The following is a 14,613-nucleotide window of genomic DNA, read 5'->3' as shown; positions in this document are numbered from 1 at the left end:
TTTTGTCCAGGCCCCAAATGGCTGAGGTTTGTAGCACCACCAGTAGTCAGTTACTTAAATCACACGTTTGTCCATGAAAGGAGAATTTAGGTCAGTGTCATATAGTTTTCTACCAAACAAATCAAAGATCCGAGGTTGTTAACTCAGAACTCCTTGAGAGCCGACAGCTTGAGCAGAATGTAATCTCAGGACCCCTGCTTCTGTGTGATGAGCTGTGTGTTTACCTTACACTGCAAGACCATATGAGCACACACCCCCTTCTGAATTGGTGATAACCAAATGCATGTGTTCTATTTACAGCTGAAGATGGAAAAAGCGTTTTATCTACCTTAGACAAAAGCTCTACACATAATGCATGCTCAGGTAATCTAGATTAAGGAAAATGACTCAATTTTAATAAATTTGACAAACTCCTTACCAAACGAAACTGACTCATAATTTTGTTTTCTTTCCCCTCTTCTTTTGGACCTGTAGATGAACTATTAGACATGAAACCCGAGGAAGGTGGTAAGATTTATACATTTCTTTAGGGTTATAATTTAATTTTTAATACCATTTTTATTAGGAAAATGTAATGTTTATATTTTGAATAACTTTGCATTTCCAAGCAAATTGTTTCTAGGTGACTGTCATTTGTCTTTATAAATGACTTTAAATCTGCTCAAGCACAAGTTAGTATATATTTGTTAGTATATATAAGTTAGTATATGATTTGTCATCCTTAGTTTAATTACATAATGTTCAAACTCCTAAAGCTAAAAGTTATCACATCAAAAGTCATATACTGTAGTAGAAAAAACATGGTTCATGGAATCAGACCTGGACTTGACTGTCAGTTCTACTATAAAACTATCTGTATGACCTTAAGTAATTTGCTTCGTGCTTGAACTCCTTCAGCCTCCATTGCTTTTATTACAACATGGAACCAACAGCAACAGTCTTGCTGGGCTGTTGTCAGAATTGGAGATCATGTGTATGGAGGGTCTCTTGTGGCCTCTGACACAAGGACACTCTTGAGATGGGAATTAGTTGAGATAGTAGCACTAGAAACATTGTGCTGCATCTGCACTGAGCCTTAGTTAAACAGAGGAAGAGTTTGCCTGGCCAGGGCACCCACCCAAGTTCAACAGACCTAAAATCGCTTAGTAAATAATTCCCCCCGCCCCCAAAAAAAGAGAATCCAGAGGCGTGGATCTGGATGAGTCACTCATTGTCTTAAGTGACCCCAGGAATTTGAGTGCATTCAGCCTGGTAGAAACGTTGCTTTCTGTCCTACCAAGTGTTAGCTTCTGATGATTTATCATGAGTCCAAAATACCCCTGACATTCTAAGACAAACTCTAGTGCACCCTCTGTCCTGGGTGGCTGGTTCACAGCCTGCCCTGGTTTTACAGGTTTCTCATAGGACTGGAAATGGGGCAAGATCATCCTGCAGGCCCCAGTTAACTAGGGCAGACAATTTTCTCTACTCAGTTTGAGCTTGATTGGGGTTTAATCTCCAAAGTGTGAGAGGATTAAAGTCTGGCAAACAGAAGGCATTGGTTAAAGTTTTTTCAAAATTGGAAAGGCAGTAGAGTTCCTGCATTAGGTTTCCAGAGTTTAGGATTATCGACTTGAGGGAAGAAACCTGCTTTCCTTACTTATTTCTCACTGCAGGCAATACACTGTATAATATGTCATGAATGTCCCTGTGTATTTTTGTCACAATGACTACTTATTTGTAAACATTGCATTTGCATCAGATTATGAAAGTAAAAAGCAAATAGTTAAAAGCAGACCTTCACTACCTGGCCCCCATTTTCTTTTTTTTCTTTTTCTTTTTCTTTTTTTTTTTTTTTTAAGATTTTATTTATTTGGCAGACAGAGATCACAAGTAGGCAGAGAGGCAGGCAGAGAGAGAGGAAAGGAAGTAGGCTCCCTGCTGAGCAGAGAGCCCGATGTGGGGCTCCATCCCAGGACTCTGGGATCATGAACCAAGCCGAAGGCAGAGGCTTTAATCCACTGAGCCACCCAGGCACCCATGACCCCCATTTTCATAAAAATGTTTCCCCCTTGGCTATAAGGATCAATTACTTTGATAAATTAAAGGAAAATTTCTTACACGTTGTTGTTCTTTTTTTTTTTTTTTTTGGAGGGGGAAATACTTCAGTCTTGCACAGGTGGGCTACAGAGAATAATATAACACTCAGTAGGGGCCCACCATCTAGTTTTAGCAAATCTCCACATTTAGCTGGTTCTTTGTAATTATATGTATATTTCAACTTGTTTTGGTAGGAAGATTGTTATTTCTCCTTTTGCCAACATCTTGTTTACGTAATTTGTTCTTTGCTTTTATTAACTCCTATTTAATTTTATTATTTTAATAAACATAATTTTTGAATTAGGTATATTCACATTGGTACACGATAATGATAATAGAACTATAGGCAACAGAAAACTCTGACTCCCATTTCCGCTCTTGGCTCTTCTCTATTCCAGTATTCCCATCCCCATTCTATCCTCCTGGCATTTCTTTATGTACAGCACAAGCAAATATGAGTCTGTATTCTCATGTTTCCCCCTTCTTACAAAATGGGTTCTTGCTTTTGGATTTTGTCTTTTTCAACTTGGGTAGTAAAGGTACAACAAAAACTCCCGTGGTAGCTGTGCATTTCTTTGCAGAATTAAATCAGAAATGCTACTTCCTGTGATACATGCTCACTTTCATAAACTTACTCTAGAGCATGAGCCATGGGTACACTGGAATAAGACTGATACCTTTCCACCTATTTAGAACTTTTATATCTCACTGGTTTATAGTTAACAGTCTCTGTTTCACAGAATAGAGGCTCATACCCTTTTTTTGAGCACTCACGCAATTCTAACAATAGAGAGGTGAATGTATTCTTCTCCAGAATGTTTACTTGTTTTCAGGCAGAAAAGTTGATTTACAGACTGACTCAGTTAAATGCAGTGTGATGTAATCTCGTTTCCCTTTTATCACTGCCAACCCATAAAGCCCTTCTTGAGGCAGGAGCAGTGCTTTGTCACTATCTGACTCTTCTGCATTGGCAACCCCTCGGGCAGCATCAGCTTAAAGATTAACGTGACCACAAGTACAGAAATACTCTGTCAGAGCACAGAACTTGCAGCCACTGAAGAAAAGAGCACACGATAATTAGTTGACTTCAAAATGTGCCCTTCAGAAAACTGCCAGAAGGCCCAAATCCTGAATTAAAGCACTGATTATAATATGCAAGACATTAAACAATCAAGAAATAAAAAGAGCTTAATCCAGGGATGGCTGCCTGTATAGGACTTGGGGGCTATAAGCTCTAGCACCCTGCTGCTTGGGGGCCGGTTCATTCCCACTGGTAATTCTGTTAGACAAGTAATGGCCTAGCTGTGGCACAATGTTATCAAAAAGCAAACTGCTTATAACAAGAAGACAATTCTCCAGAGCTGTTGCGCAGAAAATCACTCTGATTCAGTGTCATAATGAAATGTGTTTTCTCCTACTAAATAGATAATATAAATAGAAAGCCAATATTTGGCCAGTTGATAAAAATTTTTAAGTAAAAAAACAACAACAAAAAAAAATTGAGTGACATTTTCCAATAACTTGAAAGTGGCCCTAAAATTGCCTTGTGACCACATGTGACAATCCCAACCTCAACTCATGAATTAGTTGTAACATCTAGAAGTTTTGTGTTCCTCAAAGTTGGGCTAGCAGAAAGGTAACTGAACCAAAAGCAGTGGTATGAAGCAGAGAGTGTTAGATGAACTTAGCACACCTAAATCTCATTACTTGGATTTATCCAAAAGATCCTTTTCCTAGGACAAGGTTAACTGAAATTTTTAAGAAGTGTATGTGTACACATTACAATTAAAATGTATTATCTTCTGCCATTTCTTTGGTTACTACTTTCAAACTTGTGATTCTAAATTCTGGTCAATAATCAGAACAACAAAGAAGGTCATTCAAAAGCTCACTTAAGTCTGGGAGCAGATCTTTAGCCCTTAATAGTAATATAAACATATGTCCCCATGCCTCATTTCCCAAGATGTTCAGGACTATCTCTCGCTGTTCTCCGTACAGAGCCGACTAGGAATCTCATTGCTTCCTCACATGTAGTGAGGCAAAGACTAAGCTTGTCATCTTTTCTCATCAACTTTCCCTTCTCCCTGTCTGTCTCAGCATTGGAGGATGAAATCCTGGTTTTGGTCCTTTCATAAAATAATGGTGCACTTTTAAAACCAAACACTCTACTGTTCTTACTTGATCACCATGGGATATTGATATGGATTTACTCCTGCCTCAGGTGTCAAGTTTCTCAGTAAATTGCTTACTTATTAAGGTCCTATGCTGAAATGGAGTACCAGGGCTGGGGATCATCAAGAAATATTTTTTGAATGTCTCCTCGGGGTCTAGCACTGTTGGGATTTTTGTTTTCATTTTTTTGGAGGGTGTGTGTTTGTGTGTATCCCAGAGAGTGGGTAGAGATGTATTTCCCCCATCTGTTATTATTATTAGCTGTATCTTTTTTCACCAAAAGGGAGTTTTTAGAAGTAGTATTCTTGGATTCCACACCAGTACAATTTGTTACCAGAGCCTTTTATAAGGATGAATACTTTTCTCATTAGACACTTTTGTACGGTGGTTTCCCACCTCATCTTTCTCCCCCATACTCTCTGTTGGGAGGTGTGAGGGCTGTGTTGGTTCTTGGGGTTTTTCATGTGTATTGCAAGTGTGCAGCCTTTATATTAGTCATAATGCTGAGAGTGGGGACCAGGGAGAAAAACCAAAGAAACAGAGTCTTCCTGTTTCACACACAGATGAAGGTAACTTATGTGACATTTATCTCATTGTTTTCCTGTGCTTTCATTTTTGGTCTATGTAGCTGTGTTTCCATCTTCTGTGTTCCTAATTCATGCTGAGGTCATGAAACTCTGTATGATTTCAAAACTATAACCTGAGTGGGCTGTCACCAGTTCCCCACATTTACTTTCTGTCACCCACCCGCTGTCTGAACTAAAGAGAGCTTTCTCTGTATGTCCGTTTTCACTCTGAAAACTCACGAGGTCAGAATCAGTTAGAGTGCATTGGCTCAGAATCCATTTTCCTGGGGAATATTTTCCCAGGGGCATAGGATTTTTATTTTTGAACCCTTGTGCAGTGGGAGGCAAACATGCCGAGCGGGTCTGCCATCTCAGCCATTCTGCCATGCTGCCTGCAGCCAAGAGCTTTGCGTGGCTGGCACTGGAGCCTTCTGACCTTAGAAATCCTCAAAACCTTACGAAAGTTTGAATATTCACTTATACATGACATCTTTCACAGGCTCTGCGCATCTTTAGCTGCACTGAAAAAACATCTTGACCTATGAGCCAGGGGTCCCCAGCCAAGTAATATGTAACTAATAAATTATATGACCTTGGGCAGGCCATCTAGCTTGGGTGTTTTTTTCCTCATTGGCAAAGTGACTTACAGGTGGTAATTTCCAAGATCCTTTTCAGTTAAATATGATTCTTCTCTCTAGGCATCTCACTGGGAGAAAACAGCAGGTTCCCAGACAGGAAGGCAGGAAAGTGTGATTGAGAAAATGGCAGATGTGGTGGGTTTTTGCCGAATCGTAGGCTTCCCTGAAGAAGTTGCTAGCAGGGCTGCGTTAGAGCTGGACAGCAGAGGTCCTGAATACCACTGTAAGGAGTGTTAGAGAGGGAGCCTTTGAAGGTTTTTGAGTAAGAAGTAATAAACTCACAGCTAAACTGTGAGAGGGTGCTTTTTATGGAGCGCCAGTAGGCTTGCCAGTGGGCAAACCCCAAAGGACCTTCAAGTCAGGAGTTTGTCATCAGGGTTCAAAAAAACATGGAATTGGAGACGGAGATTGGAGAATCTTCCAGGTGAGACTGGAAACATGAGAATAGGTAAAATATTCTGTAGATAATGTAGGAAAGGGAGATACGGTTTAGGAGGAAACTTCAGGGTAACTAGAGTAGGAAGAGGCAGCAGGGACAGTTTTGTCAAGGAGATGGAAGGACATCCAAAAGAGCCATTTCATGGAGACCCCAGGAGATGACAGCATTTCCAGAGTGGGCAACAGGGCAAAGTGCCACAGGGGCTGAGGGCAGAGAAAGGGGGATTGGAATCGGCCACGAAGATCTCCCTGGTAACCCTCAGGAGAGCCGCATAAGTATGGAGCAGGGGCAGGAGCTTGACGACAGGCTGCTGAAACAAGAATGGTTGACAAAACAGTGTGTGGCTATAGAAGGAAAAGCAACCAGAGGGGCAATGTTGGGGGTGGGATAGGGTGCCAGAGGAGACAGGAATCACAAGATGGGATGTGCACACATCTTCTGAGGTCGGAAGAGGAAGCCTTGGAGAGAGAGAGACTACAGACGCTGGAGCTGAATCCCGGTGGGAGCAAAGCAGGCTCCCAGCAGGAGGGGAGAGTGTAGAATGGACTATGTTAAAAAGAAGGAAGGAATGCATGAAGGTTCAGGGTCATAGAGCTGAAGGCTGGGAGGGGAGAACTGGAGTTTGTGTTGGCCTCTGTTTCTGTAATAACATCAGGAGTTGTGTTACCTGATAGGAGCGTGAACATGGAGACTCAGGAGCCTGTGAGAGCAGGAAGGGGACTTGGAGTCGTATCTGTGGGTTTGGCACCTGAGAGCTCCAGGAACTCTGGTTCACCCTTGAAAGATGGGGCACCGTAACCCAGGAGCAATACTTGCTCAGCTCCCTGGGGAGAAGCCCTGACTCCACCTGTGCTGCCCTTCCTGGGGCTTCACTCAAAGAGCTTATTCTCTCTCTGTGTGTCCCGTTTTCTCACAGTGAGTTGAATTATTCCCAAAGAAAATGATAGCTTGATTCTTAAGAGCCAACTGACTAGTATTATTTTTCAAGTCTTGACATGTCTGGTTACAGACCTAAACCTGTCCTTTTCTACTTGTAATTAAATTTTTCTTACAAGTTATGTATAGTAATTTTAAGCATCTTAATTATCAGGGCAATAATTGGGCATCCCTATTTTCTGGTTCAAGTCAGTGCCAGTTTCAGTGCTTTTAGGGAAGTGATAAGTTCTCTTAGAAAGAATGTCCACTGTGTAGCCCACTTGAACAGTTAAATAACCAGGACACGGATAGGCCAAATTCAGTGGTCAACCTCCAACTAAATATTAGGAACTAGCTCTGGACAGTATCATCCTCACCAAGGGTCCTTTTCTCATTTCTACCAGTAAAGTTGAGTTTGACAGGATACGATATTAATCAGGAATCTTTTGGTTGGAAGTAATAGAAACCCTTCTCTAAGTAGTTGAGCTTTCAAATTAAAAAGAAAAGCTCATATTGGGAATCGGTCCCTGAAACTCCAGACAGAGTGAGGAATTGTCTTCAAGCGAGGCTGGTCTGGGGCTTACACAGTGCTGTCAAGATTCTCTTTCCAACTCTTGGTGCTGGTTGCCCTATGTTTGGCTCCCCAGGAGCCTCAAAACTGCATCTTTAGATCTTGGAATCTGAATGAGAGACCCTCCTCATTCCACCTTCCATATACCAAACTCTGGGAAGCCTCTGGCGTGGGCCCATCCCTGAGCCAGTCACCATGGCCTGAGAAATGGGGCATGCTGGCCAGCCTAGGTGAGGGGTTTTGGGGCACCATACATGGTGTCTCACCAGGATCCTGTGGAGGTGTTTCCCTAAAGGGAAAAGTGAGGAGGAGGAAGAAAGGGATGCTAAGTTAACGAAACCCATAGAAGTCCACTCAATACCCTCTCACACGACCTAAACAGTAAAAACAAAGAGCTTTTGCAGTTTCTGGTTGTTTTTGGAAAGCTCAAAGTTTATTACTTATAGTTGCTGATGTTAGTCTTGATCTTCCCTGGACTGACATCTTGATGAAAGCAGGGAAACCTCTCCCAGGGTTTGACTGAGCATAGGGCTGTGAAGTGACTTCGGGAAGTGCTCATCTAAAGTCATCCCTTCCTCTAGAGTCTACTCTTTGATTGGACTTGGTGCCAATAAAACAGGTTTGATTCAGCAATCATCTGGTTTCAGTCAGGCCAGAAAGTAAACCATGAGAAAAGGTTTGGGTATTCCAGTCCCAACGGAAAACAGAAAGTACGGAGATTTGTGAAGTTAGTATGTGTAAAGGGAGTGACACTGGGAGAGGTCCAGAGAGGGAAGGAGGGGGTTGCATAGCCAGTTGCATGTTGAGGGACATAGCCAAGCTTCCTGCCTGCATTCACATACACGGGCTGTCCTTCTGCCCGCCTGCCTTTCCACCATTCACAAGCCAGGGTGGGTCCTGGCTGCCTGCCTTCCTCCTGCAGAGCTGTCTCACAGCCTGTTGACGAAAATGCCATTTCCCTCAATTACTCACCACCCCACCTTACAGCCTGTGTTTCAGTGCAAATTTCTCTGATAACAGAAACAAGAAGAATACTTAAATTATACTGTTGTCCAATGGAGGTGATATTTTGCTGCTATTTTTAAACCATCGTGATAGGAGAGTGTCTGGACTCCTCCCTTCCTGGATATATAGCTAGTCTGCCTAACACATCAAAAATCCTCTCTATCGGAACACCATTGTATTAAGTGTGGTTGAAAATAGATTCAGTAAAGCTAACAGATAAGCTGTATTCCTTAAAAAAAAAAAAAAGCTGTCACTTACTAATTACCTCATATATTTGAGGAAAACTTGTTAATTTTCACTTAATATGACGGTATCAGAATTGCAATGTAGCACAGAAAAATATAAATCATGATCATTCCTTCTCTTTGTGACTTCCGGCAATGTTTGCAGTTTCCCTGCGGCAATTAGATACTACAGCAAAACCGCAGTTAATGAGACCATCCGTCCCTAGTGTTCAAAACAGATGGAAAACCCAGCGAAAAGTACTGTAGTTTTTCTGGTTAGCGATGCCCCCATTCTATTGTCAGTGTTCATATTGTAAGAACGGATCTCTTCTTTAAAGTCTCCCTCGTGGATAAGCAATGAGATTTTAAGGTGTATTTCTTTTGGTCTTCCTGACAATGCTTTAAGGTGGGTGTTATTCATATTATAATTTACAGGTGAAAAAACAGAGGCCCAGAAGAGCTAAGGGTCTTGCTGTAGTCACACAGCAAGAATGGTCTCAGGCCTTCCCCCCTGGTCTTGAACTCATCCCAGAGCTGTGTCTCTGGCAGATCCAATGTTTGCCCTGTTTTCCTGTCATTCGTTCACTGCTGCCCTCAAGCACACCAGACCTACCTTTCCTTTGCATTGGCAAGCACCTGTGGTTGGGTTACAGTCAGTTACAGCATAGGGGAAGGAAGCCAGCGTCCTTCTTTGGTTATCGATGGATGTCCTGACATCCTCCAGTCCTGCCCAGCGTGTGGCAAAGGTCCTCACGCCATGCTGGATGATAGGGCAGGCGCCCACATGGTGTGTTGGCTGTGGATTTAGGGCTTATTGTGTGAGAAGCTATGCAAACAAGGAACTAAAATCTCTCACATGCCTTCAATCCTGGCTTTTCTTCCTGTTTGAGAAATATTTTGGTGATAAATTTACTTTTACATTAAGAAAAAAACAAAAACCCTTGCGTTTTGGTGGAAACTGTTTCAGTACAGTTCTAATGGTGCTCAGAAACAGAACTTGCTTTGGAGGAATGGAAATGAGGGACCACGGGACTAGAAATTGAATTCCGAAATTTCTTAAGAGAAGCTATAATGAGAATAATTTATAGCTTGATAAACTTGTTCTTAAATCTAGCCATCACCCAGTCTGTCCCATCCAGCCCTCAATGAATTTACTCCCAAGGGCTTTGGCTCTGGGTGGTAAGGTCTTTTGTGCTCTGTTACTTTGATCAGCTTGCCTGGGCCCAATGGCAGGGACCCCAGAACCTGACGGTGCTGACAAAGATGACCTGCTGCTGTTGAATGAGATCTTCAATGCTTCCTCCCTGGACGAGGGTGAGTTCAGCAAGGAGTGGGCTGCTGTGTTTGGAGACGACCGGCTGAAGGAGCCAGTGCCCACTGTGGCCCCAGGAGAGCCAGACCCCCGACCCCAGACGGGCTCAGGATTCCTTCCTTCGCAGCTTTTAGACCAAAACATGAAAGACTTACAGGCCTCACTACAAGGTATGTACCATGGGGATTGAAATAGGGTGGTTTTTTTTATTGTTGTTGTTGTTGGGTTTTTTTGGTGTTCATTATTTTTAATTCAAAGGTCTTTTTCTTCCTTCTTTGTCTTTTTTTTTAATGTTTTCTGATTTTTATTTCATATCTAGTGTCTTTTTGTTGCTGTTTTTTCATCTTTGTATTTTTCTTTTATATCTAGTGACGTTTTAGTTGAAATCTCAGAATCATATTCCACCTTTAAAATGTAGGTGTTAAAATATAGGGTTTAAGATCTCTTCCTTCTCATCATTTTCTCCTCATGTTCACATTTTTTTTTTTTTAAATAAAAGGTTAGAGAGGTGGCCCTCATTCTTACTGTCTTGCTCTGAATGTCGACTTCTGCCCTACATACTTCAGAGAATCAGATTGGCTTCACAGTCATGACCTTATTGGCTTGGCCATTCCTATCTGGACAGTTCTCCACATTGCTGTAGTCATGCCATCTTTCTGGGTGCCAAGTAACATCCCATTGGGCTTCTTAACTCTTCTCACATTGAATTTTATCTTACTTCTTTGCTGTCTGTCCCTCCTGGTCCACCCTGCCCTGAGGATGCTCTCAGCTGAGTTGTTCCTGTTGTGTCTGAAACACGTGGCCCAACAGCCCCCATGCTTGTTGGTCACCGCAGAAATAACAGTTGCCACATCGATCCTCTGTGGCCAGCAACACTGGTCAGGGTGAAAGGCATCCTGGCTGAGAACTGCCAGCCCGGGGAACACATTGATTTAGAGTGCAGAACTCAAACTCAGATTAAAATAGAAATTTTGAGTTTCTAAACAGACCTTGGGAAGAAACAATTTTCTAGTATTTCAACACTTTTTTTTTCCTTCTTTCATGTCACCTTAATTGTAAGACAGGCATCACTATTAGGAAATTCTGAAATTGTTCTGGTTTTTCCATGAATTTAGGCTATCTCCTTAATAAGTGTTTATCTGGCACTTAAAGCTGAGAACAAACAGCAGAGCTGGAATGATTAAGTAATTATGAGCTATTAAAAAAAACCTCAGGTCTTTGGAGATGAGATCATGGACACAGCAAGAGTTGGTGGGCAAGACCAAAAAAAAAAAAAAAAAAAATTCCCTCTTTTTTTTTTTTTAATAAAATACACCATTCCTTTTATTGTCTTCCATGAGTCCCGTTTTGTAATCATATCATTTATTTAGAGTTAGAGATAGGAGGGATAAATGGAGTCCAAAAATACTTCACCCCGAGCCTCACCCCTGGGTTTCGCCATCTCTCCCATGGAGCTCCAGAGGAGCCATGCTACCAGTGACTGGAGTTCCACCCCCCACCTACCTGTGGTGGAGGTGCTGACAAGCCGTGGGAGAGTTGGAAGCCCAGAGCCAGGATCCACTACTCAGATCTTGGGGCTGCTGGAGACTCTCCAGCTGTGCAACAGGATGAACCCCACTCATGCCCCCAGCTATGAAGACCCACAGGAATGGTGGTGGCAGTGCTCCCCCTTAGCTGGGGTGGCTGAGCGTCACTCACTTGTGGGTGGCCCCCACTGACAGCGGAGAAGTCAGAGCTCCACGCCCTCTTCCTGAGGAGGTGGTGAGACCTCAGCTCAGGGCCCATGTTATCAGAGGTCCCTGAGAGTTACGACAGGAGCCGTGGCAGTGGACTTCACCATTTAACCTTGTCCCAGATCCAAGGAAACAGCACTGGAGTATGCTTGGGGCTAAGGAAGGAGGTGTTCTGATGGTGAGAAATATAAGCTGGCTGTAGAAAGAGGCATTCTGGTACTGGTAGACCAAGGGAGGCCATTTGTTTCTCCTTGATTCAGCAGAGATTTATCAGGTCCTTCTGGGACCCAGGCACTGGAGCATCATCTGAGAATATAACAGAAAAGGCTTCTGCCTTCCTGGAACTCCCGTTCTAATGAAGAGTTGGTAATGAGCAATACACGTTGTAAAGAAAAATCACAGACGAGGCTAGAGATTGATCGGTATTATGGAGAAAAGGAAAAATAGTACCAGGAGATAATGTTGGGCGGATGGCAAGGCAGGTCAGGATGTAGAACTAAATAGGATTCTTACTGAGAAGATGAGATCTGAGCTGACTTGCAGGAGGTGAGAGAATTGGCCATGGGGAGATGGGGACAGAGGGAACACAATCTTCATCGTGCCTAGTGTGGTCAAGGGTCTGCAGGAAGAGCTCTGTGCCTGGAGTGAGGCAGGGAGGCAGAGGCTTGGCCATACAGGGCCTCCTGGCCTTTGGAAGAACCTGGGCCTTTTGAGGGGCCCAAGCAAAATTGGGAACCATCACAGTGTCTTGGACTGCCGATGGACATGATCTGATTTACCACTTAAAAGGATTATCCTGGCTGCTAAAAGTTTCCTTTTTTCTGCTGGTATTCTATGAAGACCAGTGTTAAAGGAGTTCTTTTATATCCTCTGATTACTGTGTTTCCTTTGCATACCAACAGCCACAAATTGAATGTCTATAAAACTCAAAATGACAGGGAAAAATAAAAAAGTGGAACCTAAATGTTTGAAAGAGGAAGCCCATTTAGCTTCTGCCACACCTATCGATTCCCAACAGGTGATCCACAATTCCAGCCCTGATGCTGCCCTGATGACAGGGAACCTTCAGAACAGGTGTGGTATAAATAAAGAATGGGCACCCTGCTTCAATGACCAATCATGTTACCCAGTTACAACCACGTTCTGTGTTTTTGCCAGGACTTTCCCCTCCCACCTAAAAAAGAAGAAAAGATGAGTATTGGCTCTAGACTTTTTTTATTACTTCCATGGTCTAGATAAAGTCCATCTATATACATGAATTGCAAAAGCATCTAAATGTTAACCTTCTGACACCTTGTATTGAAACTGCTTCCCCTGATTATCCAGATCATCTCAAAACCCAACTTAAATAAACAATGGAAACAAATAAGTATTCAAACAGCATGGAGTAGAAAGGCTCACTGGCATGTTGGTTTAGTGGAACAAGCAGTGGCAGAGAGTTAACTTATCTAATCCTCACCACACCCTTCCCAGGCAGGAACTATCATCATTTCCTTTTTAGGGCCCGGGAAACTGAGGAACAGAGGAGCTAGGTAATTTGCCTGAAATCATACATCTGGTAGGAGGCAGACTGTGAACCCGAGCCATGTGACTCTGAAATCTGTGCCTTTTCACCATTCTATGCAGTTGCCTCTCTGTACCAAGTCTCTGATGGTAAACGTGTTTCCTCAGTGGGTTCCTTCAGGCCTCTCCTTGGATGTTCCCAGAGAAGCAGGACTTAGGCTTAGATTAGCCTGGCCCTGGGTGTCCTGGACACACACAGAGACCAAGACAAGTGGTTGCCATGGAGGAGGAATGTGGATGTGGGGAGGCAGGGTCCCTGTGGACCACAAAAATTGGATGATGTTCCAGAATAGAATATTTGAAATCAAGATGATCTATAGAATCTTTGTCTGTGCTAGCAGCCGCCCACACCTTCCCTGTAGTGCATTCCTGCTCAGTCTCATCTACCATTGTCCTAGTTCTCTGTGAGGTCCAGGTGGGGCTGCATCTTCAAGGTCAGAGTGTCAAGAGAACTGAGGGGAACCCCCCCCCCAGGCTCCAGCTACAGCAACCTCTGCTCTTCCACAGGCTGCATTTCCCTCCCCTTACCCCCTCCTCACTTCTCCTTCACCTTGTCTATCTCCTCTCTTCTTTATCTCCCCATTTGTCTTCTGCCGCCCTCCCTCCTTTCTTGGTCCATTCTCCTCCCTCTACTCCCCTGTGTCTGGGAGAATAGAATGGAAGGGGAGATTTAGTCACATAACAATTATATTCTCCTCTCCCCGCCCCCACCCCAACTTCAGGTTCTAGGAGAACAAAACAAAGCAACTTACATTTAGGATCAAGTGGGGCTGGACATTTAAAAGAGGAATTGATTTTATGTAGGATCTCTAAGAGTTTCTGAAATTACCAGCGTGATAAGGGCTGGGGTTTCCTGTGTCATACAGTGATGAGAAAATTGTACCTTCCGGAGGCCTCTTAATGTGACTAGAAAGAGAGCTGACCAGAGGGGTTGCCCAAGGTGGAGATAAGGTAAGGCTGATAAGTCTCATTTGAGATTCTTCTCCATTCTCCACCAATACCCCAAATTTAATTTAGAAATAGACGCTGATACTGAAAAGACTACCATCTGCTCAAAATAAATGCACCAGGACATCTTTTAATTTAGGATTCTGCAAACCAAAGTTAGGAGTCTTGTTCCACATTCTCACAAACATACAGCCCTGTGTTCCTTCTGGCTATTCTTTTGTTTTATACCATGCCTAGGTGCTATTACCATCTGGGTGGGTTTCTATTTAAAGCTAATCTAATGTCAAGCTTTGCATTATCTCAAATTCACCTTTCCTTAAACTAAGCTCACCTCTTGCCATTCCTGGCTTAACCTGGTTCCAGATAACTGATATTCCTGGGACTCAGACGATGAGAAGGAGAGTTTGAACATGGGGTAGGCCCTCTCGGCATGAGCCAGCAGTTTTGT

General features: G+C 43.1%; 1 protein-coding gene across 19 annotated transcripts in view; it reads left to right on the top strand.

Moving 5' to 3' along the window:
- The window catches only part of ICA1 (islet cell autoantigen 1), a 142,220-nt gene that overhangs the window by 119,678 nt on the left and 7,929 nt on the right, over positions 1 to 14,613 (top strand). For all 19 annotated transcript variants that reach the window (XM_013064179.2, XM_013064178.2, XM_013064190.2 and 16 more), the window contains 3 exons: positions 301 to 363; positions 475 to 507; positions 9,822 to 10,091. In XM_013064179.2, the coding sequence (XP_012919633.2) occupies positions 301 to 363; positions 475 to 507; positions 9,822 to 10,091 (366 nt within the window). The remainder of the gene's footprint in view (positions 1 to 300; positions 364 to 474; positions 508 to 9,821; positions 10,092 to 14,613) is intronic.

The sequence above is a fragment of the Mustela putorius genome, unplaced genomic scaffold (genome assembly GCF_011764305.1).
Source record: "Mustela putorius furo isolate JIRA1106 unplaced genomic scaffold, ASM1176430v1.1 tig00003845_pilon_pilon_pilon, whole genome shotgun sequence".
Taxonomy (NCBI): domain Eukaryota; kingdom Metazoa; phylum Chordata; class Mammalia; order Carnivora; family Mustelidae; genus Mustela; species Mustela putorius.
This window is presented reverse-complemented; position numbering and strand designations above follow the sequence as displayed.